General features: G+C 43.6%; 5 protein-coding genes across 5 annotated transcripts; 2 read left to right on the top strand and 3 right to left on the bottom strand.

Moving 5' to 3' along the window:
- Positions 1–400: 400 nt before the first annotated feature.
- LOC128715454 (endocuticle structural glycoprotein ABD-5-like) lies at positions 401–1,635 on the bottom strand. The gene is made up of 3 exons (XM_053810356.1): positions 1,624–1,635; positions 706–815; positions 401–584 (listed from the first exon to the last, which is right to left on the bottom strand). Exons 1-3 carry the CDS (start codon positions 1,633–1,635, stop codon positions 401–403), a joined length of 306 nt encoding a protein of 101 aa, XP_053666331.1.
- Positions 1,636–4,895: 3,260 nt separating this feature from the next.
- Positions 4,896–5,970, bottom strand: LOC128712211 (flexible cuticle protein 12-like). Its single transcript, XM_053807106.1, has 2 exons — positions 5,959–5,970; positions 4,896–5,201 (listed from the first exon to the last, which is right to left on the bottom strand). Exons 1-2 carry the CDS (start codon positions 5,968–5,970, stop codon positions 4,896–4,898), a joined length of 318 nt encoding a protein of 105 aa, XP_053663081.1.
- Positions 5,971–9,371: 3,401 nt separating this feature from the next.
- Positions 9,372–9,818, top strand: LOC128713812 (endocuticle structural glycoprotein SgAbd-3-like). Its single transcript, XM_053808681.1, has 3 exons — positions 9,372–9,380; positions 9,451–9,557; positions 9,632–9,818. The coding sequence occupies exons 1-3, from the start codon at positions 9,372–9,374 to the stop codon at positions 9,816–9,818; spliced, it is 303 nt and encodes a 100-aa protein (XP_053664656.1).
- A 5,313-nt stretch (positions 9,819–15,131) lies between these two features.
- LOC128712239 (endocuticle structural glycoprotein SgAbd-2-like) lies at positions 15,132–15,687 on the bottom strand. The gene is made up of 2 exons (XM_053807135.1): positions 15,679–15,687; positions 15,132–15,593 (listed from the first exon to the last, which is right to left on the bottom strand). Exons 1-2 carry the CDS (start codon positions 15,685–15,687, stop codon positions 15,132–15,134), a joined length of 471 nt encoding a protein of 156 aa, XP_053663110.1.
- Positions 15,688–19,551: 3,864 nt separating this feature from the next.
- LOC128712241 (endocuticle structural glycoprotein SgAbd-2-like) lies at positions 19,552–20,131 on the top strand. The gene is made up of 2 exons (XM_053807136.1): positions 19,552–19,560; positions 19,697–20,131. Exons 1-2 carry the CDS (start codon positions 19,552–19,554, stop codon positions 20,129–20,131), a joined length of 444 nt encoding a protein of 147 aa, XP_053663111.1.
- The last annotated feature ends 4,100 nt before the right edge of the window (positions 20,132–24,231 follow it).

The following is a 24,231-nucleotide window of genomic DNA, read 5'->3' as shown; positions in this document are numbered from 1 at the left end:
ATTAAGTTCCAGCCACCAGCTAGTAACGGCAGCTTGCAGTGATCTATCAGCGCCATCTCGTGATGAGAATAAAAACCAAAACCAAAAGACTTCTGGTGGCATAAAGCGACGAACTTTTCACGTGGAGAGCAATCGGATGAAAGTTGTATTGCATACTTTCAGGGTGTCTTTCAAGGCGAAAACATATTCAAAAACTAACCGTTTGTATAGCAACTCATGCTCGTGCTTTGTTCCAATCGTTTTAAAAGGAACTACATCTTGAATACTTTCAATATTTTTCTCATAAATCTTTTCCATGACAAAGTCAAATATTGTAAAGTATTTTTACATTTTATTATATGTATACTGTTTGTTGCATTGAATCTCACTGTGTTCCCTGTTGCCGATAGGCGTTTGAAATTTACAGCTTCGTCACCGTCGGACGGTATCCTTTCTCGTCTGCGACATATTCAACACGGTATCGCTGTCCGTTGGGGTCGGTATATTCGTACGAACCGGTCACCGACAGTGCTGGCTCCTCAGCTCCCGCCACTGGCTTCAGTTCACCCTTCTCTTCGCGTTTTTGCCCATCGCTCTGCTCGTAGCTGAAATCAACCAATTTTTAACCCGGTTCAAAGATAAAGAAAAACCACATTAGTCACCCCTAATGGCAAATGATAAGCTCCAGACGGAGCAGCGAATTTGTAGCCTCGAACGCAAACTTACGCAAATTGGTAGCTTCCATCGACGTTGTTGTCGTTGGTGAACTGCACTAGTTGCACATCGTCCTGGGCCTGGGCGGCGCAGAATACGAGCAGGGAAGCGAAGATAACGATCTATTCGAAAGAATAAATAAAATAGCAGAAATATTAGATTCTATGCACACTTCTCTATCTTTTTCTATCTATCAAGCAGAAGCAGGTCTCGAAATGTGTGGGATTATTGCGCATCTTTCGCTCTGTAATCTCTCTTTACTGCCCCACACTGGTTCAAACGAATATTCAGAGTGCCAAATATTGTTCTGATAATTCTGATTTATGTTAATCCCCAAAGAAATGTGTGTAGGATGCTGGTGAAATGAGAAAATGTGATTCTTTTTAAGAAAGCTTAGCCTTGGGACGGCGACGAATGCTTAAAGTAATACGGGTAAGAATAAATTTTGCTTCACGTTACATAAAATTTGTTGAAATTTTACTTTTCTGCGTGTTGCAGACTGTTTAACGTTATCCATTTTGACTATTTTCCGTTTGTGTATGTAGTCAGAAAATTTAAAATTTTTATTTTTCAGGCTATTCACAATAACAGATAACAAATTGAACCTAACTGTTATAACTGTTTGTTGAAAATACGGTAAATGACGTAGTAATGGAACATTAAAATTAAATAATCACTATTTTATTGTTCACTTTGTTGACTTTGTTGAACCAGTTTAACAAACGTTTAGCAGAATTTGCGCAATGGCGGCACAGCACATTTGCACTCTATATAAAAATTATGCTATTAATCACATATCTGTCAGTAACTATGCCATCCAGCTTCCAAACACTACATAATTTCTCCATTTCAATCGTTTTTACACATTTCGCGTAATCCAACTCCTACGATTAACAGTCCTCACTGGCGCGAAGTCACCTCGGAACTCACCACGTGTTTCATGTTGATGATTTAGCACTCACACACAGACAACTTGACACAAAGTCCTGCAGTACAGTAATAACCGTCCCGGTGCAATACAGGAGCGACTCTCGGAATCTCGGATGGAATCTCCGGTGCTAGATGGTGCGCTGAACACGATCGTAGTAGCGTACCACGCAGGCAGAATAATAACCGTCCAAGATGATGTGCGGCTCCTTTTATACTGTCACCCCGTGCCGGAGCTTCAAGCCGGACACGGTGGCGAACAGTTTTGGCCGAAAGTAAGGTGACAGGGATCGTGGTGCCGGAGACTGTGGCTTAGGTTGACGCTGCTGTCCGATGGCCGCAATTTATCACCACCATTGGGATGGGAGTTTATGCTCTTTTGCATGTGTGCTCGAAAACCGTGCCGGTAAGAGAAGGAACATCACGTCTTGGTGGGAGAGAACAGTGTTTGATCGCAGGGAAGATGAGCACGTACGTCGATCGGCGCCCTCACACTATCGGGGGGGAGGGGAAGAATGCAGAAGATGCTGCAGGTGGTTGATGTGTTTGGGTTTTGGGAAGTGGGAGGAAGGTAAGTAGATAGCAAAACCGGGGATGACAGTGTCAAATGTTGGAGGACGATCGTTTACAGTAGCTCCCGGTAGGTACGCTTGTGCATGTCCATACTGGGTTGTGTGAATTTGCGTAAAATGTTGGAAAAAGTTGTCAAACAACCTCTTTCCAAATCATGTACGTCAATAAACGAACTACTGTTTTAGCGTAATTAATGTCATGAACTATAACTATAATTGATGAATTTTACAAACCATACACTGCGCATCACAAGGGCGGCAATTATCTTCACTAAAATACAAACAGCAAAACAATAAATCCCCCATTAAAGTTGAAAAAGGTAATAGCAATTAAAATCTTTCTTGTGGTGCATCTTCAACCTGTGACGCGTTCTGCGTAGTGAAACCATTTATTTCACAATCATTTTTCATTTACAGACAAGTGACTTATTCGGAATCTACAATTGGCGTGCAATTAATAGTTCTTAGCCAAATTTTCGAAAGATTATCAAATTTACACACCCAATTTACTATACTGAATCGAATTTATATCGTTTTAATCAAACAATATCAACCTTAACGGCAAGAACAGCAATTGAAGCAAATAGTATTGCCATTTGTACACATCATCAAATCCATCGAGTACGCAAAAGCGCAATATGCATTCAAGAATTATCACATAGGTGACAGCTTCATGCTCACATTTACCGCTCTATATGTTACTACACACTTATCGCACTATGCAACTCGGCGCTTCAATGTTCGATTCATAACGCCATTCACTTCAGACAGGTGACAATATCGAAGAAGGCACCGAAAAATCTCTACCAACATGTTTTAACGTTTGCTTAAATTTGTCCATTTATCAACAAGCTTCTCGTTAGCATGTGTGCACAGTTAATGATTTCTTACCCTGTGAAAAATGTTTGACAATTAAATAAACGCCCGATCGCACTTTGCGGTGGTTTCGTTTCGGATGGTGTTTTTGCACAAAAATTGTTCCCTGTCCCGAAAGCTGACCATGAAAAGAAATAAAAAACCCAACACTTGCGCGCTGCCACTGGAAAAAAAAATCCATGAGTTAACAGATCGACACATGGACAGCACAGCTGTGGCAGATTACGCGTTGGAATCGGCTTGTTTAAAAATTAACGCCTTCCGCGATCCGCACGCCAAACAAGACCAATGACCGGTCGGTGGTGTGTCGGCTTCTGTCTTAACATTTCCACCATGCACTCGACGCGTCGCGCGAAAGGGAGTAAAAACCATTCCAGGATGAAGCCACCGAATCCCGCCCAACAGGCGGCCGGTAATAATGGAACAGCTTCAATCATCATTACGTCCAGGGGCGCGTGGAACAGATCGAGAAGGTAAGGTTGGCATTACGATTGTCTAAGGTGTATTGTTTTTTTGTTTGTTTGCTGCTGGTGTTATATGTTGCTGCAGTATGCTCTTTCATCGTACTTCCCTTCGTGACCTTTTGTAAAATTTCTAGCTTGCCCAGGAGAGAGAGAGAGAGAAGCACACGCATATTCCCCATGAAAATACGATGAGATAAGCGAAAGCGATGAGGCGAAGAACTTCCATCTCATTATCGGCACCAATCAATTACTCCCATTCGTCACGACGCGTCCCATAACGACATTCATGTTCGTAATCTGCCATTGTGCATCGATTTCCTTGAAGGTCTCTTATTTTCGGTGATGTGTAGTGCTGTTTTATCGCGCGTTGAGAGAGCAAAAAAAAACAAACCAACCAAGATCTTCGATGAGGCTTATTGGGACACACCAGCAAATCGGTGTGTGGATTGATCCGAACGAAGCAAGAAGAAAGTGGGGTGGAAGCGAGAATAGGAAACGCATCTAACACATCCAGCCAGATGCTGCATAACGATGACACTACTATCTCGCACATGTGCCGATGGCGTAAGACATCCCCCTGTGAAGCCCGCACGCTATTGCTTAAAAAAAAAACACCTTGCAAACAAACCACTCAACCAGCATGTCCTCGCGGTCCTCGTATCAGTCTGGCGATGGGGTGGGTGACGGGTCCAAGGCGCGCAAGACGATGCGATGATCATGTGCATAGGTTAAACAGTGGGAGCGCGTGCGTAAAGTCCCCGTCGATCCCCCACAGATGGGGTAGATCGGCTGAGATAGCACGGAGGAGGCAAGCCACCGGTGGCCATCGACACTCGGGTAGTTAAACAAATCAGCCTCAAATTATCAAACACTCGAGCGCGTGCTTGCCTCCGAACGGTCCGAGAATGATCGATGATATTTGTGTCTGTGAGGCAGTTGGTCAAGTTGATCGCCGAGGGCTGTCGTGGTTTCCCGAATCACCAGATGCAGATGATGATGATGGTTTAGCGTTTCGCCCCCAAAAAATGTGTGTCCCTCTATCACCGCCACCGTGAAGGTCGTGTTCGGATGTCTACCGAAGGAGGTGTTCGTCCTTGGACGGTAAGGTGGTCGTATACCCTCTTAACGTATGTGACAGCAAAGATTTGGTTTTTTGGAAATGTTTTGTATATTTTTTTTTGTATTATTTCACATCAAAGTTTACAACTCTCTTTTTCTCTCTCTCCCTCGACTGGTAGTGTGTTTTTTTTTAACGTTCCCCTGCACGAAAAAAAGGCATCTTTGTAAGATTGGCGAACGATCTTCCGCCGCACGGAAGCTAACGCGGACACAGATATGGTGGTATGCCATGGCACGAGCTCACTTAGGCCTCGGTGATGGTCGGGTTGAAACCGTTCTCGTCGGCGGTGTACTTGACGATGTAGCGCTTGCCGTCCGGATCGGTGAACTCGTACTGGCCGGTGATGGCCAGCGCCGGCACATCCTCGTTGTCGAAGTTCTTCACCGTCTTCAGCACCGCCGACTCTTCGCGCTTGTGATCGTCCGACTGATCGTAGCTGAAGCTGTACGAACCGTCCACCAGACCGGCATGGTCGATATCCAGCTTGCGGACCTCGATGTCACCCTGGGGTGCGCACGCCGCGATGGCGATCAGAGCAGCGAGAACGATCTAGAATTCGTGGGGATAAAGGCAAGATTAGGGCGACGATTCTAATTAGCCGGAAGCGAACCGCGAACGCTTCCCGGTCCGTACCGGCAAGATAAGCTTAAGATGAGCTTAATTGGCAATGAAATTCGATCGTTGGATGATGTAAACGCAACAAAAACCATTTCGTGACACAATTTCCTCTTCATTCTGGAGTTAAAGCATACTATTCTCTAGGCAAGGTTTGTCAAAGCATACAAAATCAATCAATAGCTATCAACCGTGGCTGTGTGGCTTCTTTTTTTCTCTATTTCAGCGCGACCTTGTGGATTTTTCTCGCCTAAAGCTTCACACTCCTCCATGCGTTTGCGTGTGGCGGGAGGTTTATTATGCCATCATAATATTTACATGCTGCAATCTATCAACACCCTGCTGAGACGCAGCGAATGCCACTGGCCATTAGTAGTGCCGTTAAGCAGCAGGAGAATATGACAAAGTTGCAGATATAATCGCCTGTAGAAAATTGATTTTTCTAGACAGATCTAACAACATGGTACGAAAAATAATAGACAAACGACGTGGTTGGAAGTGGTTTTTTTTCGATAATTTATCGCTTCCGGAATTGCCACATGTTGGGATATTAAGTATGCTAAATATCCTCTTCTAAAAACTGAGTGAAGGAGCGTATAGAATGCTCTTATCCGCACTGCCTTTCTAGCACTTTCTATTCCCGTACGTCTCGTGTCCAGCACTTGCAATTGTTCTGTTGCAGATCACTCACCAGGCACTTCATTGTTGCTAGTTTGGATTAGAATAAGAACTGCTATGTTCGCTAGGTAAAGGAAGCTTTTGTTTGCTTTCGATCTTTTCACTAAGCTCTTCGATGCTACAATGCACTGGGGTAGCAGAGCCACCGGGTTATATATCCGTAGACCGATCCACCGAGGATCTTCACCAACCGGCTACTCACCAACCAAAAACACTAGATGACCTCCATTAATTCAAATTCCGCACCAAACTGATACAGATTCCGGTGTGCGAGACGGTCTGCCTGCTCTTTTTTTCTCTCGCGCGTGCGGCTGTGTGTGCTGGTTTTGCCACAGTACAGGCGGCAGCCCAGAAGATGCGCGAGTTTTCTGAAACAACAGCAGTGAAATAACGAAAATCGCTTCTATCACTGGAATGTATCAGCCACTAGAGCCAACTAGCCCACAGTGTGGTATGCAGATAATGGACACTGTAACCTTTCAGCACCGGCCCGGCTGCTGTCTGCGCGTGGTTGAAGATGAATTTCTACCGGTGCAGCATCGGTAGCAGCACGCCACGAACTTGTTTGTCCTACACCGGCCAGCTCCGAGTCCGAGCGCTTGAGAATACGATAAAACTTTGTTTGGTTTTGACGAGACTTGTGGCTTTTTTTTTCGTGTGTGCCAAACCAATGCTTGGCTTGTTGTAGGAGTTTTGCAGAGCAAGGCCTGCCGAAGATGTGCTTTTCAAGGTTTTGATTTATCATACCCGACCCGGTGGGTATCCGGTTCTGTGTGCTCGGTCTGGATAATGAGTGATCCAGATTGTTTTATTGGCGCCAGAGGTCTCGGTCGTATTTTGCACACACACAAACATTAGCAATCAGTGGCCTGTTAGTGTGGTGCTTAGGAGTTTTTGTTACCATCACAAGGTCGCGACGGAAAGGATTCTCGTAGTGTAGCACAATTCTAGAAGTCCATAGATTAGAATACTGGGAAGTATGGCGAACAGGTTTCCTTCTCCAGCTCAACATTCTGCTTATGCAAATAAGGCAGAAATGGTAGACTTTTGCATTAGCTTTGTGTAGGGAGCTACTAGTGTTTGCTCGAAGGAAATTCGCTTTGTTTATTTCGACGATATACAGTCTTTTTGGCTTTCGATGTGTTTTGTTAGAAGCCATTGTAGACGAATATTTTACTTTCGCTGCTTTGAATAAATTGAATTAAAAAAAAATAATTCTTCCTGAAAAATATAAACACATGTGCTGCTCTATTCTGTATATCGGGGGTCTCCAAACTTTTCAACTCGCAGACCGCATTGATTGAAACTACGATAGCGTGGGGGCCACTAACACATTTTCTAGCGGGTGATTTACACAGATGTTGCACTCGAGATGACTTTTTTACACTATTTCTAGTATTTAATGTTACTGACTATTATAATAATTAGTATTTGAATAGTTAAACAATATTATAACTATTTTTGTTAGACAATTTATTAAAATTTTAACAACAGCGATAGCGCCGCGGCCCACACTGGAGGTTCTCGAGGGACACATGCGGCCCGCGGACCGTAGTTTGGAGACCCCTGCTGCATATCATGTGTTAGCTTCATAGCAATCTATTGAATGGTGCGGTCCGGTGGTGTATTGGCAAAGGCGCCGGCCTTCGCACGACAGGACGGAGGCAAAATCTCATCCGGACCGTTCGCCCGTAGCTAGGACTGATTATTCGTATGATATACATCGATACGGCTTGGTCGTCCTTACGTTCTTCGAAAAAACACGATCATCTGAATGATGCAAAATAACCGTGATAAGGATCATTCTAAACTTGTTTTAAGAAGACTAAAGAAATAAGGAAGACAATCATAACGAAGTTACAGAAACATAATTTCAACACAGCAAAATCGGAATTATTCTAAAGGCAACAAACATCCTTCGTAGATGTAGCAAAACAGAAGAAAACACCTCCTGCCGGTCTTTTAATAGAATATTAGACCCAGAGGAGGGTGACTGATTGAATACTGTTTTTAATTATTTGACTTTTGATAAAAAAAAATCTAGAAACAAACAGTTAGTTCAAAGACTAGTCAGCGAAATTTTCTAAAAACACCAAAAGCAGCTCATCAAAGAACAACATAAAAGAAAATTGAAAGATTTCATGAAATAAAAAATTCATATGAAATAAAGTAATTGGGGAACTAATGATCTTCAATATTCTGCTGTAACTTTAAACTTTACTTAACTCATCAAGACTCATAAACTACAAAAAACGCTAACGCTTCCTTAACTCCTACACAATAACTCTGGACAAAAACACATGAAAATGAAGCTGATTGATGACCGTTCCGAGCTAATAATCGGAAAAACAAAGCTCTGATGTAAAGAGGTGCGAATATCCCGGTTTGCAAAAAAAAAAAAACTCGCCCAATTCATTGCCGAAGTCTCAGTTCGCAATATCAATTATCTTGCTCTCAACCGGTACAGTAAATATCCATCTCTCGCAAGAACTCCAATCCTACTTCAACCGAGCGATAACACTCCATTTTATGGACGCACAAATTGATGACTTTGGGAGCATCCCGTCCGGTATGGTATGACGTAGGCGCCAGAACACAGCACTGCGGTCCGCATACGGACAGGCAAGTGACTTCACTGGACAGGTACGCTACCATCTGCCCCTACCGAAGATGCCTCTGTCCATTAGAAATTCTAATTCAACGCACTCTGAACTTTGCGCACGGTCGTAAATTAGCGTAACTCCATCCTTGACCGGGGCCGATGTCGATGTCAGTGTCGACACGAACCCCAGACACAGGATACAGGTTTTGTTTTTTTTTCTGCGGATCGCCAGTGGTGCGAGCCGGGCTCATCTTCATATCGTATCATCCCCGAACACGACGATGCGGTGCTGCTAATGATAACGCACGATGATGCCGTCGATGATGCTTTTCTTTTCTCCGCGGCTCCCAGCGCGCCAAGCTGAAAGGGAAACGTGAAATGATCGTAAAGTGAAGCACAGCAAAAGCAAAATAAAATAGCATCAAACTATTCTGCCAGACATTCCTTGCGGTGGGTTGATTTGATTTTGGTCACTTCGATGATGCGGTTTCGTTTGGCGGTTTTTGGGAAGAAAATTGAACTTGATCAACGCCGTTCGGATCGGTTGATGGGTGATGGGACCACGGCGAGGATGGTTGAGAATAAATGACCCAGCGGAAGAACATGGATGGGTAGGCTGGGGTTCTTGATGTCTGACGATATCCCCTCTTCCCGAAGATTCCCCAAGAATGCAGCAGCAGTTTGGTGACCGAATTCGCATATAAAAGCCGGGCCTAGGAAGGGTTGGAATATCAGTTGCTCAGTGTTATCTCCTTGGAATAAACGGTATTCGCCTCGCGTTGTGTTTAGTGAAACCTTCTCAAAGCTCCAAAACAGAGTCCAACATGAAATTCGTAAGTCTAGTGCAAAGGTATATAGATCTAGCGAACGAGGGTACCATCGTAATCGAAACCCTTATTGCAGGTCGCGGTGTTTGCATTTGTGTGCCTGTTGGGTGTGTGCCTTGCCGAAGATACCTCCATCGTGTCCGACGACAAGGAGATGAACGTTGACGGCAGCTACAAGTTCTTGTAAGCCAATGGGAGCTCGGAACGACCCTTCGCGGAACCCTTGTGAATCCTAAATCCTTTGTTTTCACCCCTAGCTACGAGCAGTCCGATGGACAGAAGCGTGAAGAAAAGGCAGAGCTGAAGGCATCCTCTGCGGATCCGGAAGTGCAGGCCATCTCGGTTAGCGGATCGTACGAGTACACCGACAACAACGGCAAGCGCTATCTCGTCACTTACACCGCCGACGAGAACGGGTACCGTCCAATGGTGAAGCAGCTGTAAGCGGTTGCGCTTCGGTTCGTTTCGGGTGTTAAGCTTTACTTCGTGGTGGGACAGGGATGAGTGTCTGTGTTGAAGAGTGAAAAAAAGAATAAACTTTCCAACAAACACTTTTTACCAAATTTGTGTTCACTTTGTACTATCCCGAAGGCGGTAGCGTAAGGCGAGCAGCCTTGTTTAGATGACAGAACTGGTTTTGGTCAAAAAGTGTTCAAGGTCAAACACAACACAGCCAATCTCACAGGACATGTCTGAACTATTTAGCGGATTAAATTGATTTGAAATGCAAAGAGGCGAATGTCTCAATCGAGTTAAGTGAATATTTGCAAACAGATAAATCCATCCCAGCACGTTGCTGGAAATGGAACCAGTGGTTCTCTCGTTTGCGGTGTTGATCATGTAAATGAAATGCTGCTGTTCCAGCACGTTTTGTACCCAGCTGGACGTTGAGTTTGTCACCCCAAGAGGTTAGAGGTTCAGGCGGTTCCTGGTGGAACTACAACACGTGGTGGAATCTGATTAGAGATGGAATACAATCGCCTCCCACCGATGCTCAATTCCAAGTAATTCATCGCTCTTTATTTCACGTTTCAACAGAGCGTTGTAAAGTTGACAGTAATAAATAGCAATCATCAAACAAAAAGGAAGCAGCTATCAAACTTCAACAACACCTCACACATCAACACCATCGCGTGTGATCGATGCACGGATGCGCCCAGTTACCCCGTGCGCTGGTGATCTTCACTCGCGAGTTGAAATGTCAAACGGTGGTCCAGCACTCGATCGCATATCTCACAGCCACCGGTGGGAGCTGCACAAATTCAAGTGGCAAATTGCACCAAACCAACCAGTTATCCTCGATCACCACACACCTGACGCTAGGTTCGGAGCTATCCAGCTTCAAGATGGCGGTATAATTTGTTACCGCTACCGCTCGGTACAGCGGGATTTACGATTGTGTTTGATAAGATTATGATGCTGTGACGGTTGGAGTGTTCAATCAACGAAACCGTGCCGATGATACCCATTGACGTAGAGGTATCCCACAGCAAAACGAAAGGATCTTATGGGTCAGCAGGTAAAAGGGTCAACTTGATGATGCCTTAATGCTTGATTGCTGAGGGAATGCCACCGGTTTCGGTTGCCCCGTTCACTTATCACACCACGGCAACGGTAATGGGCACGTACTGCTGATGAATGGGTAAACATTCAAATTTCAAACCAAATTCGACAGCTGGATGGTTTACAATTAAAGAGAGAACGTATCAAATTTCTCATAATTATGATATTTTTTCGGTACTGTATGCTAACGAGGATGTTGTGAAGGGTTTGCGTAAGTTTATTCGTATGTGATTGGTTTTAAAATTAAAAAAAAAATTAAAGAAATGGCTTAAAAGTTTATTAAAGTATAAATGGTTAAATTTATTTCTAATTTATTTATTTTTCTTTATTTTATTTAATTTATTCTAAATTTATTTTATTTCTATTTCTATTAAGTATTCCTTTTTCAATAAATCTTTGTTATTGTTGTGTTCAAATTATTATTTTTTTCCTCACTAAATTAATTTAACATTTTTTTTTATTCAATTACGGTAAACCTGTGTAAAGTGTCAAACAGATAGCAGGTTTACTGAAAGTAATTTAAATGTTATGTGACTATCGTTTTATTCACCTTATTTATTTTATTTTTTATTACCACTTCACCTTCACTTTCATTTGGCGCACTCCAAATAACATTGAAAGTGAGAGTGATATGCCGATTGCCTACCTTAAGGCGTTGATCTTCATAGCAGCATCTTCGCAACCGCACAAACACCTTCAACGTTCCATCAAGCAACGAACCCAACGAAATGAACCTGTCGCGCGAACTCGCAACCCAAACCAGGTTTATTCGACATCGTGCCTTAAAATTGGAATTACATTAAATTAATATTCCATTACTTTAAACGAAGCGCAACACAATCATATTAAAAAATTAAACAATCATTGCATTACGTTTCCCGGGAGAGTGAAATAATTTATGCACGGTGCGTACGTACTCAAGGGATGATGAATTTTACTCGGTCGTCACATTCGGTAGTTCCACCTATAATGTGGTGTGGTTACGGAGAATTAACTTCTGCCGGCCTGACCGTACCGTGCATCCGGTCCCCTAAATTTATGTTAAACACCAAAAACCCAACCAACTGAACGACCGACCAGGCAACCGGTCCTGCTCACGTCCCGAGTACGAGGTGACACCAAAGTGGCGCTGCTGTGGCAGTGCTACCGTTCTGGCGTGCGTTGTGAGTGTATCGTTGTGTTCGGGTCGTTCGATGCGCCCCGCAGCAAGGACATCCTGTTCAAACATTCAATCACTGCCTATTCGGAGGGTGCACGGGAAAATCGGTTTTATTATTGCAAGCCGTGCACTACCAGGGGAACGACCGGCTGCACCGGCTGCTGCTCTACCAACGCGAGGGAAAGAGAAGAAGAGTGCAGGGTTGAATAGGAATGGTGGTTTTAGCATTTTAAGGATTTAGCCACGGTAACACCTGCATGTTCGTCTCGGTTCTAAAATAAACACCACTAGTCGCCAGCATGTAGGGGGTAGATTTGCTCCGCAAAATTTCTCTCCCTCTTTCTCTCTCTATCTCTCTCTCTTCGTCCCTCCCCTCCAAAATGTCGCACTAAACAGGGTGCAGGAGGGAAAACAAAACGATGAGGTGAAAGCGATTTGTTGTGTTGAACGTAGCGAAAACATATGATCGGTTCTCAGCGTGCACTTTTCGGCAGGACGAACAACGAACACTGCGCCTGCGGGTGGGTTGATGATGGCGTAGGGTGCGCCAAAACAGCGGCCGTGGACTTGCTGCGCAAAACCGGAAGCAGCCTGGGAACTGGCGCATGTGTCGAGGCGAGGTGTGTTGGTACGATCGGTACCGCACCAAAAACCGGGACCAGAGGTTGATGTCACTCTTCTGGTTTCGGATGCTTGAAACGCTTTGCAGTAAAGGGCGAACACAACAAAGATTATCGAAAAGGGAAATGGTGATGCAAATCTGAATCGTGTTCGCTGCTTAAAAATGCAACAGCGGAACGGTACGTCGATGGTTTTTTTCTTTCTTTCTATTCGCTCCTAAATTTGCTTTGCTAATAAAGCACTTGAGATTGGGTTCGCTTTTTTTTAATGTTCCTTTCGGATCCTTTAAAATCTAGGCGAAACAATTGAATTATCTTACGCGCAGTTTGCGCTATCCGATCGGGTGCGTAGCAACACGCACAAAAGGTTAATCAGGCTGAAAAAGAATAAAATGATTATATTTTTTTTCTCTGTTCAGGTCTGCTGAGGGAAAAACGGCAAATGCTTTTCTAAATAATTCGATCCCGAATCACAATCAAGTAAAATAGTTACCTTCGCGGGGTATAAATAAAGCAGAACAATGTGTAAATAATTAAAATAGGTGTATCAATTTGGAAAAAAGTCCAAAAACCGGTGGGGAACTTCGTAATTATGAGTATTCTTTAAACCACTTTCTACAATTTTGATTGCTTATTGTTAGTTAAATTAAATGTATTGTGAAATTTACAATTAAACAGACTGTTTTTATTGCGTAAGATCGCATACTGAATAGTCATTTCTGTACAGATAAATCATTCTTTAAAAATAGACCTTGTTTGTACTGGTTGCATATGCTGCTTGAGGAAAACAAACCGTATTCACACACGAGCTTAGACGTTGGTCACCTTCCTCGTTACCATCCAGCATCGATGCGGTAATCCATCAGTGATTGGTGCAGTTTGCGAACAAAAAATAACGAAAATAATAAAACACACGGGCGAAAGTACTAATATTGGTGCAGCAACCCACCGCGAAAAGACTGCGCCGGCCACTTGGCGACGAACCCCACCCCTCCCCTCATCCATCATACGGCTCCCGCCGACATCGTATAGCTTCCGTCGAAAGGGGGCGGACAATATCTTTCCACAATAAAAACCAAAACACCAATCAATCCGAGTTTCGTTCGAGGCCCCGTGATAAGTGTTGATGTTTCTGAACGACCCTGTCCGTCTCGTTGTGGCAGTAACTTTTCAATCAAATCAAAGCATTTAACAGCAACACCAGTGCGGAAGGCACACGGATGTGCTATTAAAACAATACTCACACATTTTACTGCATCATCTTTTGCCTTTCCCTGGTATTTTTTCTCACTCTCTCGCGATGATCAATCAAGCAAGGCTGGCAATTAAACGCATCATTAGGTTTTTTGTTTGTTTGTGTGGGACCGCCAGGGGAGGATTGGATGCTTATGGATGAATTTGGTTTCCGTTTTTAAATCTTCATTAGCAAAATTATGTCATCACGGAAAACTGGTTGAGTTATGCTTACTAGCACAGTGTTTGGGCACAGTTGTCCTACAGCCACAAAGATCAATCCCAGTCGGCTGGGTTTTCTTTCAGCGTTGCAAACCAATTGACGACCATCACTCTATCCGATGTGTGTGCCTTCAGCAATGTACACAAACCGGCCTGCTTCGTTCGGATTGCTAATGCACTTGCATCTCATCACTGGCACAGCAGCGTGTGGCACCTACTTTCAGGGGTCCACATATGGGTCCAATTTTCTATCAAATTGGAGTACCGATTGCAGTTGCTATTACAGTCGATCGTTCCCTGTCTCTTTCTCTCATTCGCCCGACTCATTTCGATCGTTGCATATCGAGAAACAATCGACAATCGTTTCAATCTACCAAATATCTACTCTCGCTCCGTTACATCACGCCAGACGCATCCCGGCCACTATACTGCAGCATAGTTTGATGTGCGAAGTAAAAATCTGTATAATTTCGAATCGATGCCAGGCCACGTCATATTTTGTTATTAAGATGCGAGCAATCATTTTATGTAACTTATCAACGGTGGTAACAGCATTTCAGCGGGCAATCAATACCTCAGTGGCACACTGTTTGGAGGATGCATTGGCTGCAATTGGAAGTAAATCGTTTACGGATAATTTTTCTTTTGCTGCGAATCTTTCGGAAACTATTTTGTGTGAAAATTATGATTTTTTTTTATGTTTTTTTTTGAGAATTCTTTTCGATATCTGGAAATAAAAAAGTATTTAAACGTTTGTTGAACTTTTCTTTAAAATTGTTTTATATCACATATATTTGGGTACAACATCAGCAAATAATAGGATCTGGCCCCTTTTATCGGGACCCTCTAAGTCAGTCGTATTGATTTGAGATTACTTTTATGCCGTCCTCCCGCGGTCATCCTACCATTCCCGCCCCTTGTAAGGGAATGTCCTTTGCTGCCACGCTTGAAAACCCTGCCCTAGTACGCACTGTAACCGTGCTGAGCGGGTTGAGCGTACTCCGGCTCATCGTGGCTCTGGGGCTGGCTGGCGGCCTTGGCGTAAGCATCGACCAGCTCCTTCGGGACCGGCGGCGGTGTCGGCACGTGCGAACCCTGCACCTGGAACCCGTTCTCATCGGCCACGTAGCTGAGCGAGACGGGCACACCGTGCGGGTCGGTGTACGAGTACGAGCCGTGGGCGACCTGCACCTCGTGGTCCTTGCTGCCGGCATTCTTGACGAAACCTTCCTCCTGGGCCGTAATGCCGTTGCCCGATTCGTACGCGAACTTGTAGCTACCATCGTGGCTGCTGTACGATTCGCTGTGCACGATCGGTATGTGTTTGGCCGGTGCATGGTCGTACTCTGGTGCGTGATGGTACTGCTCGGCGGCAACCATGCCCGATGCCACCAGCATCATTCCCAGCGCGGCGACAATGTACTGCGAGTGAGAGCGAGAATATCATTAGCACCAACAGGGCCAAAACGGCTCAGGAAGGATCCTTTGCGGTAAGGAAGTCACTTACCATCTTCATGATGGATGGCTGGACTGCTGAAGCACACTAGCGGTTGACTGGAATGTGGCTACCGTTGCACTGCGATTGCTGCGACTGCACTGATGGCCTTCCAAAATCGGGTAGTTCTTTTTATACCGGAGGCCACACTACTCCCCGACCAGCGCGCTGGCCAGGCGGCCGGCCTTCCCAGCCCGGATGCTGTGCCGTCGACGATTCCGCCTTATTTTTCGCTCTCGCATTCGTGCACTCGGGGGGATAATGAGAGCACCATCGCATCGCACTGATAAATAGATGTTATGCGAACGATCGAACCGCATCCACCGGCCGAGGTCCAGGGGCGGAAACCTTCGACCGAGCCGAGTGAGTGTACGTGTGTGTGTTTTTATGAATTTGTTGTTGTTTTTTCTCACTATGCACCGCACATCAATTCGTTTCCATTTTGTGTGCTTATGGAAATTGTGTAAACATTAAACCACCGGTGTTGAACCGGGGCACTCTTCGTAGGTCTTCCTCCAAACCAAACCAAAAAAAAAAAAATAGGAGAGAACAATCGGTGCGCGATCGTAACAATGGGGAAGCGAAAGAGAGTGTTGGCAAAAGCGATACACGTTCGGAGGTGAAACCGAACAAAGAAGCGAACAAGAAAAGCCTCAGGATACGGAAAGTGAATGCAACGGATCGGGTAAAATGTATCGGTGGTGCAAGGAAAAATTGATCCATTACCAGCGGATCAGTGTGCAATAAGAACGAGAACCGAAGCTGCACTGTTGCATATCCACTTTCTCCATTTTGGCATTAATTTGGGAGCAAAAAATAGCAATTTTCTATTAATAAAAAGCAGGCCAGACAGTTTTGTTATTTACTCAAAACTAAATAGAATTGACTGTCCTTATTTTTCAAAAGTGTAACTTATTACTTAAGTGTTTTATTCATATCAAGAAGTTTGTTTTTAAGGCAAAAACGTTGAAGTAATGGTGCAGAATTAATACCAGTACTAAGTCCGTTTATACCATGACATATTTCGTCCTGGAAAATTGATCCCTTAATTTTTCTTTTATTAAAATATAAAAAAAATCGTTCAATTAAGTTGCAACTATTTTAGGAAAGAGAACAATCGGTTGATACAGGTTTAGAATTAGCGGAAGCTCCTTCAGCTTCCTTACCTTTTCACTAAACAACTTGTCGAAGGAACGAAGCCGTGTTCGTCATATAATGGCTTAATGACTTTTACCTCATTGTTAAGTGACTGTCACTGTTGAGTGACAATTAATCTATCTTCTTTTTTAGTGACACTTTTACCACCAAAGGTCTATTTCTAGCTGCCATTTCTGACTTTTTTTACTATATTTAACCGTAGGTGGATAGCCATTTTTCCGGGGGATCCAGAGGGGATTTTCTACCGGTCCTTTCGTATTAAATGCGGCACCAGGTCGTCTGATGTCCAAATATAAATTCCGAAGCTAATTGTATTTCTTCGATAACAGAAAAAAAAACAGGTTAATCCAACATGAATGATTTTTGCATACACAATTTTGATGTCGAAAATAAAAATGTCGGTTTTGTAACAAATTATAACGAACTTAAACAAAGTTTTTCATTTGATTTGTGCCAAAAACTACAAGGTAATTACAAGGCCTATACAATACTTATTGTTTGTTACACAAGGGTGACGTTGTGCATGTCAAAATGCGAAAATTCAATATGAACTGAACTTCATTATCCATACTTTGAACAATGACATACACATTTTCTTCACAATTCCTTAAAAACCCTCAAGCAAGTGTTCACGAAACCTAAACCGAAATGTGAAATTATTAAATTTTGGTTTAGGAATTCAATTTTCAAAAGGTCTTGGGTTCTTATTGCTTTGATTCCTTTCCTTACATTTATTCGTAAATGTCCTCCGAGTTACAGTTCGGATAAGGTTTGATACTAACTCGGCAATGTAAATATCTGTAACATTAGCACAAATTCAACTATTATGTCGAATCTAAACAATTCAAACAGCGATTAAAAAATGTAGTTGATGCGGCATATTTAATGTCCCATTCAAAGGCAAGACCTTTGAAGTTTTTAAGCAACGAAAAATACTCACTAGTTGGTAGGGTGGATGGTGGAGATAATAAACCAAGCATATTACTACTATAAAAATATAGTACTATAACAAAATAATATTGAAATTGGTACACCGAATACGGCCCTTGTCGTATCGTCAGGAAATAATTTAAACGATTCCAGTTCCAGTTCGCTCCGATAACTACCATGCCGCTGGGTAAAGAAATATGGAAACCAAATGAGGGTAACTTACAACAAACCAATATCAAATCTCACCTCGCAAGGTTACCCGCGTGTCAATCAACCTGCAAAATAGATTTTTCGCCAACATCTTGCCAAGGCTCCGCGTCAAACCACTCGGCCGATTTCATAAATTTCCAACCACCCCTCTTCGTCAGTCTATTTGTTTTGTGTATAATTACTTCGGAGTTTTGTTTTTTTTTTTGCAGCTCCGTGTCTTTCAATCTAGCGATTCTTTCCCATGTTGCTTTCTTCTTCATGTGTGTGTGTGTGGCCGATGTGGGACGATCATTTGCTGCATGCCAACTTTTCGTAACCCTCGGAGTTAAGTGAAAACATCACGTCACCGTAGGTTCGCCCCGAAATTCGCAAACTCCTTCTATCCAGCGGGTTTTGGCTGAAATGATCAACTGTAATCGATCTGAATTTGGCGCTTATGTCATTTTAATAAATTATATACTAAAAAACAACAAACAATTAAAGCCCTTAAATAGATCAAACAATGTGAAATAATTATTCTTCAATTGCGGTCAAGTCAAGGATAGTCAAGTCAATTAAGTCAAGGCATAAAGCTCAAGAACCTCCACCGATATGACATCATCGAGGAAATTCAAGAACTTCGGTGCCACTGTACGAAACAATGCCCATCAAGTGCAAACACTAAACACAGTCATGGACAAATAAACTCAACACAGCACATGCACAGCAGAAGACGAGGAAAATCGATCATGCTCGAACTGCTCTAGATTCTATGCGATTGCGGCCCAAGCCGGTCCCAACCCGCTCATCACGATCATCAAAAAACCACTGGTGGCAGACTGTCGCAACACGATCTGCACCCCGATCCAAAATGGGGCTGCCGTGTAGAAATTAATTGAAAAACAGACGAAAGAAAGAAAAAAATTCGCACACCAGCCACTGAGCCAAGCCAATATTGGCGACCGGCAACAGACGAAAGTCTTTTATAAAATAATAACTTTCAATTTCAACTCCAAGTGGCCATCGGTGGCATCGGTACACTTCGCACCCCGCCCCGCATTGTCCGCTGTTCCACCAAACCGAGCCATTTCGGTACTCGAAATTCGTGTGCGTGTCCCCGCGTGCGAGTGCCACCATTGCAGGGAAGGCTCTTTTGTTCCTATTATTTTTGGACATTCGTTGATTCGCTTCGTTTCGTTAGGCTGGTTGGTGGGTCTTTGTGGACCACCCAGCTACCCTGGCTGCCTCTCTGTCTCGCGTGTATGTGTGTGTGTAGGGGTGCTCTTCTCGGTCTGTGTGTGGTGTTTTTGGGGGGTTTCACCCGCTACATGGATGTGGAGCATATGTGAGCTTTGCCCGGTGGCGCTGGGAATGGTGGGATGGTTTTTTTTTTCGTTGTTGACTGTCGAAAACGATCGATCGATCCCACACCCGGAGACCTTCTGACAGTTGGGGCCAACCCGGGTGACGGATGGCCACCGTAAAAGCCACCGTATAAATAACTATCGAACCGTTTCGACGGTACCTCAGTGCACAGTTAGCATCCAACGCCAAACCAGCTCAACGCTAGCAGCTCACCAGCAGCTCCCGACGCAATACAGCACCAAGATGAAAATGGTAAGTCGGGTATCGGGTATCGGGTGGTCGGAAGTACCTGCAAGTGCACCGTTTCCCGAAGATTGTGTGACAGATTGGCGTGTGTGGTAGCAAACGGTGTGTGACATTCCGTGCCTTTTCCGTCCCGCTTCCGTAGTTTGTAGCCCTGTTCGCAGTGTTTGCCGTGGCCAGCGCCATCGGTGACTATCATCACCACGAACCGAAGGGTGCACCGATCAAGATCGTGCACAGCGAATCGTACCACGGACATGACGGTAGCTACAAGTTCGGCTACGAGTCGGCCAACGGTATCGCGGCCCAGGAGCAAGGATTCGTCAAGAACGGTGGCAGCAAGGACCACGAGGTGCAGGTCGCCCACGGTTCGTTCTCGTACACCGACCCGCACGGTCACCCGGTGTCGCTGAGCTATGTCGCCGATGAGCACGGTTTCCAGGCGAAGGGTTCGCACATCCCGACGCCACCGCCGGTCCCGAAGGAGCTGGTCGATGCTTACGCCAAGGCCGCCAGCCAGCCCCATTACGAGGAGCCGCAGCCTCACTACGCACCACAGCCGACGTACAAGCACTACTAAGTGATCGCATCCTGGCAGGATGTGAGGTTCGTTGGGGGGTGGGGGAGGTGAAAGGGCGATCCCCCGAGGCTATGAACATATTGTGATCCATTACGGTGCGTTCTCTGCATGGTGCTGCAGGAGCTGTTGTGGGCATCGAGACGCGTCTAGAGTACCTAAATTGAATAATAAAACAAAAAACCCATTTTAAACTGTCTAAAGGCGATGGTCGAATGAGTGTTCCTTTTCTCACCGTGCACCATTTTGCAGACTTCTCGTAACTTACACACCCCGGACACAGGACACACTTCCCCTTTCCACTTGGTGCCATCATGTGCACAACTCCACCAAACAAACCGCATGGTGTTTTAGGTGGTGCAGCAGGTTGTCGACTGGATCGGTGTTGCGACGTGTCATGTGCACGTGCGCACACTCCCTTTTCGCACACGGGTGTACATCCGCGCGGCACACTGGCCAACGGGCATGACAAATTATCTTTCGCCACGCATCCGGACACCCTTCGGTTCGCTTGTCCCAACGCTTATCCATCACTAATCTCGTTCTAATAGAGGAACATCAAACATTAAATCCATCCTCCAGCGTATCCCTTGTCATTCTTTGGTGGTTTTTCGCGTTCCCTTTTCTGTTCCCCTCCTGCGAATTAATGTTTTTTTCTTCGGAACTCACTCTGTTGTGTAAGTGAGACGAGGTGAAGTTATGATTTTGGATTATTATTTTTTTGTGGAGCAAAGTGTGAAGGGAATTTGCAGCATAATTCGTTTGTTACGGTGGTATTTTGGTTAATTTAATAATATTTTTAAATTATTATTATTAAATTAAAAAAAAAACTTCATTTTTAAAGTACTTCTGTTATTTAAACAAATTAAAAACTTCATTTTTAAAGTACTTCTTTTATTTAAACAAAAACTTTTATTTGTTTAATATTTTCTATACTTGGAATTGAAATTATCGAATTGAATACTATACTATCGAATTGAAAATGAAAATTTTACTATTATTTTAACTCGCTTTCGCTTAATTAATCACAATTTCGCATCCACTTGAATATGCTCCTCTCTTTACTAAGCATTGAAGTCACTCCCGTTCAGAACCCGTCTATTTCATTCATTGCCCTACACACACGCATCCCCTTTCATTAGTTCTCTCGCTGCATTAGCCACCGGGTCGGTATCGCAGCGGGATCAGCAGTGCCTGCATTGTTCGGTAGCTGCAACGCGATTATATATCTGGTCGACAATGGTACGCCACGTACGTCTCCCGACCCTTGCGCTAGAGTTCTGGCTGCTTCAGGAAACAAAAAATCGAGGTCGAACAAGAAAAAGGCATCATCCTGCTGCGTTACACGGCTAACGACTCGTTCGGGTGATCCCGGGAGTTACCACCCGGGCCACCCTTACGTCATCACACCCCGATGTTTGACTTGCATTTGCAGCTTCATGCAGTGCTGCACCACACGGTACCCCCCTCGGTTTTGCTTGTTAAGATTGTACCGAGATGTTGCAGAAAAAAAAGGCTGCCAATCGAAAGTGAAAACATTAAACCAAACAACCGATAACAGAGAGAGAGAGAGAGAGAAAGAGAGAGAGAGAGTAGAAAATGAAAAACCAATTCCACCCAACGCAAATGTAGTGATAATATTTTCGTGCTTTTCACGCTTTTCCCTCTCGGTTTTGTGTGTTCTTATTTCGTGGGGAGGTTATTTTTTTCCTCTTCACTTGCCATTCTGCACTGGCGCGCGCGTGTGTGTATTCTTTCATTAGGGTCAGTTGATTTGCTATTATTAAGCCAATGCATCAATTTGCGCAAGGGAACCGAATGTGACGAAACAATTATGATCGCTATGAAAACGCACAAAAATGTGGTTTCGACTGTAATCGTCCGTCTCTCGGGGGTTTCGCTCGCACCATCCCTTCCTTGGTGGGTTTGCGGTGCATAATGAAGAAGATGAATCATTGTGGCATGATATGGGGAGTAGTCGCTTTTTTATCGCTTCATATCTAACTTTGCTTTGACACAGCCGTGACGTGAGCTCGGGCACCGTAGATTAATGCCACAGGATAAGGTGCAGCAGGGAAACCATTATTGTGCAAGGTAGCACCATAAGCAGCAGGGATGTATGATCAAGTGGAGAATTATCTGTTGTTCAGGAGAAAGTGATATGATGGGAGTTAATATTAAAATGCGACACACGTTTTTATGACAGTGATAGTAATCAATTTATAAATTGAAGGTAAGGTGTTTCAAACTAATTTCTGCTTCTTTATCCACACAGCAACCTCAAGGCGGCTATGGTCTGCCATTACTGGTTTTCTATGACTTTATTTACCCGTAGTTGGATAGTTCGTCCTGCGTATGGGAGATTGGTCCAGATGGGGTTTTGGACCGGTCCTGTCGTGTGAAGACTAGTGCCGGTACCTAATATACCACACTGGACCAGCTGCCATTCAAACTAATTCTAACAATAGAAAATAAATCTTAAAGGTTTTTTTTCCTCTTCCGCTTGGTGTAACAACTTAGTAGGTCATGAGCCTCTGGCTATTCTACCACGTAGCCGGATAGTCAGTCGGCGCCGCTACCAAATGTACCACCGGGCCGAATTTAAAATATAAATATTTTAATGAATTTTTGTAATGGAACATTGCATTTGAGGGCTCATTCATTTATTACGTAACGCAACAATGGACAATTTTTGACCCCCTCATCACTTATTTAACGAAAAATGTAACACAGGAAGCAACCCATGCATTACGTAACATTTCGCGTTTGAACCTTCTGCAATCTATATAACGACGATACTGATCTTCTTAAGCAAAATTTTTGTTTTCAGCCAGTCTGTATAGTTCATCAAGATAATTGGCAGATAATAATGATGTTGGCATCTTGATGAGGAAATTTTTTCCGGAATACAGTTCCCAATCACTACATATCGTAAACGTAGAAACATTTCCCATTCGTTGATCCACAATAGTAGATCGTTTGGAAACTCACACTACATAGTACCAACGCAAATCGGTGTCATCCATACAAGATATCGTGTTTCAACAAATTTATTTATCAACACTATCAACCATTCTTTAGGTGATTTTTTCCTGTTAAGTTTTGGTTCATAACAATGTTCACCTTGTACAAGTAGCTCTACACAATTTCGTCGGTTACGCCGATCTACCGATGAAACGATGAAATCACTTTGCCCTTGGTATTGTATCTGTACACATTATCCGTCACATTTTTGACTAACCATTTTTCGGAAAACACAGAATTAAAACTTTCTAAAAACTAAGATTCTTTAATAACATTTGTTTTGTGAATATAACTTTAGTGACTCCAATTCTGTCAATTATCTCGCTGTGGAAAACTGGAATTTCGTGTGTTCATAAAAACAACGTTGTTTGGTGGGACAAAATATGGTTCAAGTGGCTTGATAAGCATTGTGGAACTCGACACCAAAACCTATTATTAGTTATAAGTTCCGAGCGTCCGAACACTAAATGATATTGAATAATGCACTGATGAATGATGGAAAGTTAAGTTCTAAGATATAGCTAATACTTTCGATATAACAAAATACAATGTTTTTTTTTTTTACAATTTTGTGTAGTTGTGTAAAACAATGCCAGTAGATTTTAAAATGCATGCCGCATTTGCTCAAACGCACAAGGATTCCAAGACTTTTTAGCGCTCTGCAAGCGTAATACTTCTTTTATTCTTTTTCTTTTTTAAGCGTAATACATCTGAGTGGACAACATAAGGTTTCTAGAGCAATAACCTCCTCCCTCTCTCCCTATTTAACAAATCGTAACACTGATAATAACCCCTCCCCCTCATCCCTTATCAGCGTTACGTAATAAATGGATGTTCCCTAATAGTATCAATGGGCGGAAGGAGTAAGTAGGAGCTAGAAAGCTAGTAAAGTTCTGAAAAATAAAAAATGGTAATCCAAGAACCAGAAAATCTTCAGTTCATACCTCGTGAAAAGAAGATAAAATTTTTTATAGCACCAAAAGCGAGTGAGCAACACAAGATCATCAACGCACCGAACAAACATACCATAATTAATGATCGTCCGTCTTCGATTGGACTGTTATCAACCCTAATTGTTC

This window comes from Anopheles marshallii, chromosome 3, assembly GCF_943734725.1.
Source record: "Anopheles marshallii chromosome 3, idAnoMarsDA_429_01, whole genome shotgun sequence".
Taxonomy (NCBI): domain Eukaryota; kingdom Metazoa; phylum Arthropoda; class Insecta; order Diptera; family Culicidae; genus Anopheles; species Anopheles marshallii.
Note: the sequence above shows the minus strand (reverse complement) of the source record. Positions and strands in the feature narration are given on the sequence as shown.

Coding starts and splice junctions, on each gene's coding strand:
- LOC128713812 (XM_053808681.1), top strand. Junction 9,558..9,631: donor GACGGCAGCTACAAGTTCTT/GTAAGCCAATGG, acceptor TTTCACCCCTAG/CTACGAGCAGTCCGATGGAC.
- LOC128715454 (XM_053810356.1), bottom strand. Junction 585..705: donor GATGGAAGCTACCAATTTGC/GTAAGTTTGCGT, acceptor GGTTGATTTCAG/CTACGAGCAGAGCGATGGGC.